Source organism: Dinoponera quadriceps, unplaced genomic scaffold, assembly GCF_001313825.1.
Source record: "Dinoponera quadriceps isolate SergipeBrazil2010 unplaced genomic scaffold, ASM131382v1 scaffold3317, whole genome shotgun sequence".
Classification (NCBI taxonomy): domain Eukaryota; kingdom Metazoa; phylum Arthropoda; class Insecta; order Hymenoptera; family Formicidae; genus Dinoponera; species Dinoponera quadriceps.
Genome location: NW_014557608.1, coordinates 5590 through 7371, shown reverse-complemented (window position 1 = coordinate 7371; position 1782 = coordinate 5590). Strand labels below are relative to the sequence as shown.

Sequence of the window (1782 nt, the reverse complement as noted above, 5' to 3'; positions counted from 1 at the left end):
ATATATATATATATATATATATATGCATGATACATACTTTGCAGCATGGAACCATCTATGTTGCAGCAGTACATTTTTTTAAGGAGAATTGATAGAAATGTATATTAAACTTTTTTGTTTGAAAACATAATATTTTTGGCTTAGAACGTCATAAAAAAATATAGGACAAAGAAAAATATAATGAAGAATAAATCAAGTAAATAATATCAATATAAATTATGATAAAAATTATGATAAAATAGTGTTACATATAGATATATATGTGTAACAAAAAAGTATGTACATAATACTCTTCTAAATTAAAAAAATTTAAATTTATCCTTGGAAGTGGAATAAAAATTTATTATATCTAGAACAGAATCATATATACTTGAATCATACACTTGAACTATATATATTTGAATCTGTTGTTTTGTCCTATTATGAGTTAAAGGATACGATCTAGTTTGTTTGTAACAATCACCTGCTTTTACCCAACATTCTTTGCACTCTTTGTACGATTTGGCTACTCGGAAACATGTAGCTAACACAGAAAAATCAATCAATATGATCAATATTAAACAATGTTATATGAAATAATTCAATGTAAAGTTTTTGCAAGAATATTTAACTTTAATTTTTTAAGTCGTCACGATTCGATATTTTTTTTAATGTTGTCCTGCTTATATTTTCCATTTACCTGCATTTGAATACTCATCAGCTGCTACCTCAAAATCAGGACGCCATTTCAGTAAAGTCGTCTTCAAGCTGTGAAATTCATTTGACATATAATACATGCAGAACACTACGATTTAAACACGCGAGGTGCCGAAAGGTAATTGAAAATCTGACTGAGTTGAAAAATATCGCGACCCGGGAACGTCGAGCCATCACGAAGAGAGATGAAAACGTCTACGAGAAGGGGGGTAACGAATCATAAACGCGCTTACGCTTTCTCGGCTTGCCGTATGTGGTCGGTCGCTTCTTCAATCTTTGACATTTTCCTCCGAATGATGTCTTCGTTTTCTTTTTTGTTTTCACTAAGCTAACAACGGTGACGGGATTATGTCAATTCTGGAGTAAACCATTCACTTTCTTATCGCATATAGACACTGAAATCTTTGATCCTTTATCGTCCATATAGATACTGTTCTCGAGATTGTAAAGTCTATGAAGAAAGCAATCGGCGACAATTACGCAATCTACTTCGCGCTTGGTGTATTAGATCTGTCACATGATAGAGTTATTTGGTGTTTTCCATTTGGTGACACAAGTTCACACAAACGTCATTTTGTCATTTCACTCACTGAAGTCACAAAAGCACACTAAAGAGTGATGTTTTCGAATATAGCCTGGGTGTTTCAGAACAGCTGGTATCTAGTGGAATTGTACACAGTGTGAATTTTTGAACGCAACTTTAAAATCAAGTTTATTTCTATATACTGCACGAATTATTTTATTGGCTAAGAAGCATCTGAGGATGAACTGGAGAAAATGTTAAATATGAGAATGAATTAGGTCTGTTCGTTTTCGCTGTACAGCTGAATTAGTGCAATAAGTGAAGTGAGAAAACATATACTTGTCTCGCTTTAGCTTATTGCACTAGTTCAGCGGTGCAGCGAAAATGAACAGACTTATTGTAAGTCTGACTTAATGTGCACTAGTGCAAAAGACCAAATTCGCTAAGGCCTGTTTTACAATACGTCGGAGTCGGATGTCGCAACGCAGCCGATGCTTCAATAAGAATTTATTTTTCGAAAGTGAGTTCTCCTTATTGGACCCCCGACTACGTTCTGGCATCTA

The 1782-nt window shown here is 33.7% G+C and overlaps 1 protein-coding gene across 4 annotated transcripts in view; it reads right to left on the bottom strand.

Moving 5' to 3' along the window:
* Nucleotides 1-1142, bottom strand: part of LOC106749301 (gamma-soluble NSF attachment protein-like) — a 7775-nt gene extending 6633 nt beyond the window's left edge. For 2 of the 4 annotated variants that reach the window (XM_014628621.1, XM_014628622.1), the window contains exons 1-4: nucleotides 930-1142; nucleotides 680-747; nucleotides 439-523; nucleotides 38-55 (exon numbers count right to left, since the gene is read on the bottom strand). In XM_014628621.1, coding sequence (XP_014484107.1) covers nucleotides 38-55; nucleotides 439-523; nucleotides 680-747; nucleotides 930-979 — 221 coding nt within the window. In that variant the 5' untranslated portion in view covers nucleotides 980-1142. Of the gene's footprint in view, nucleotides 1-37; nucleotides 56-438; nucleotides 524-679; nucleotides 748-929 lie in introns of those variants that run through there. The other 2 variants (XM_014628623.1, XM_014628624.1) reach the window with 2 other exon arrangements.
* Between the last annotated feature and the right edge of the window lie 640 nt (nucleotides 1143-1782).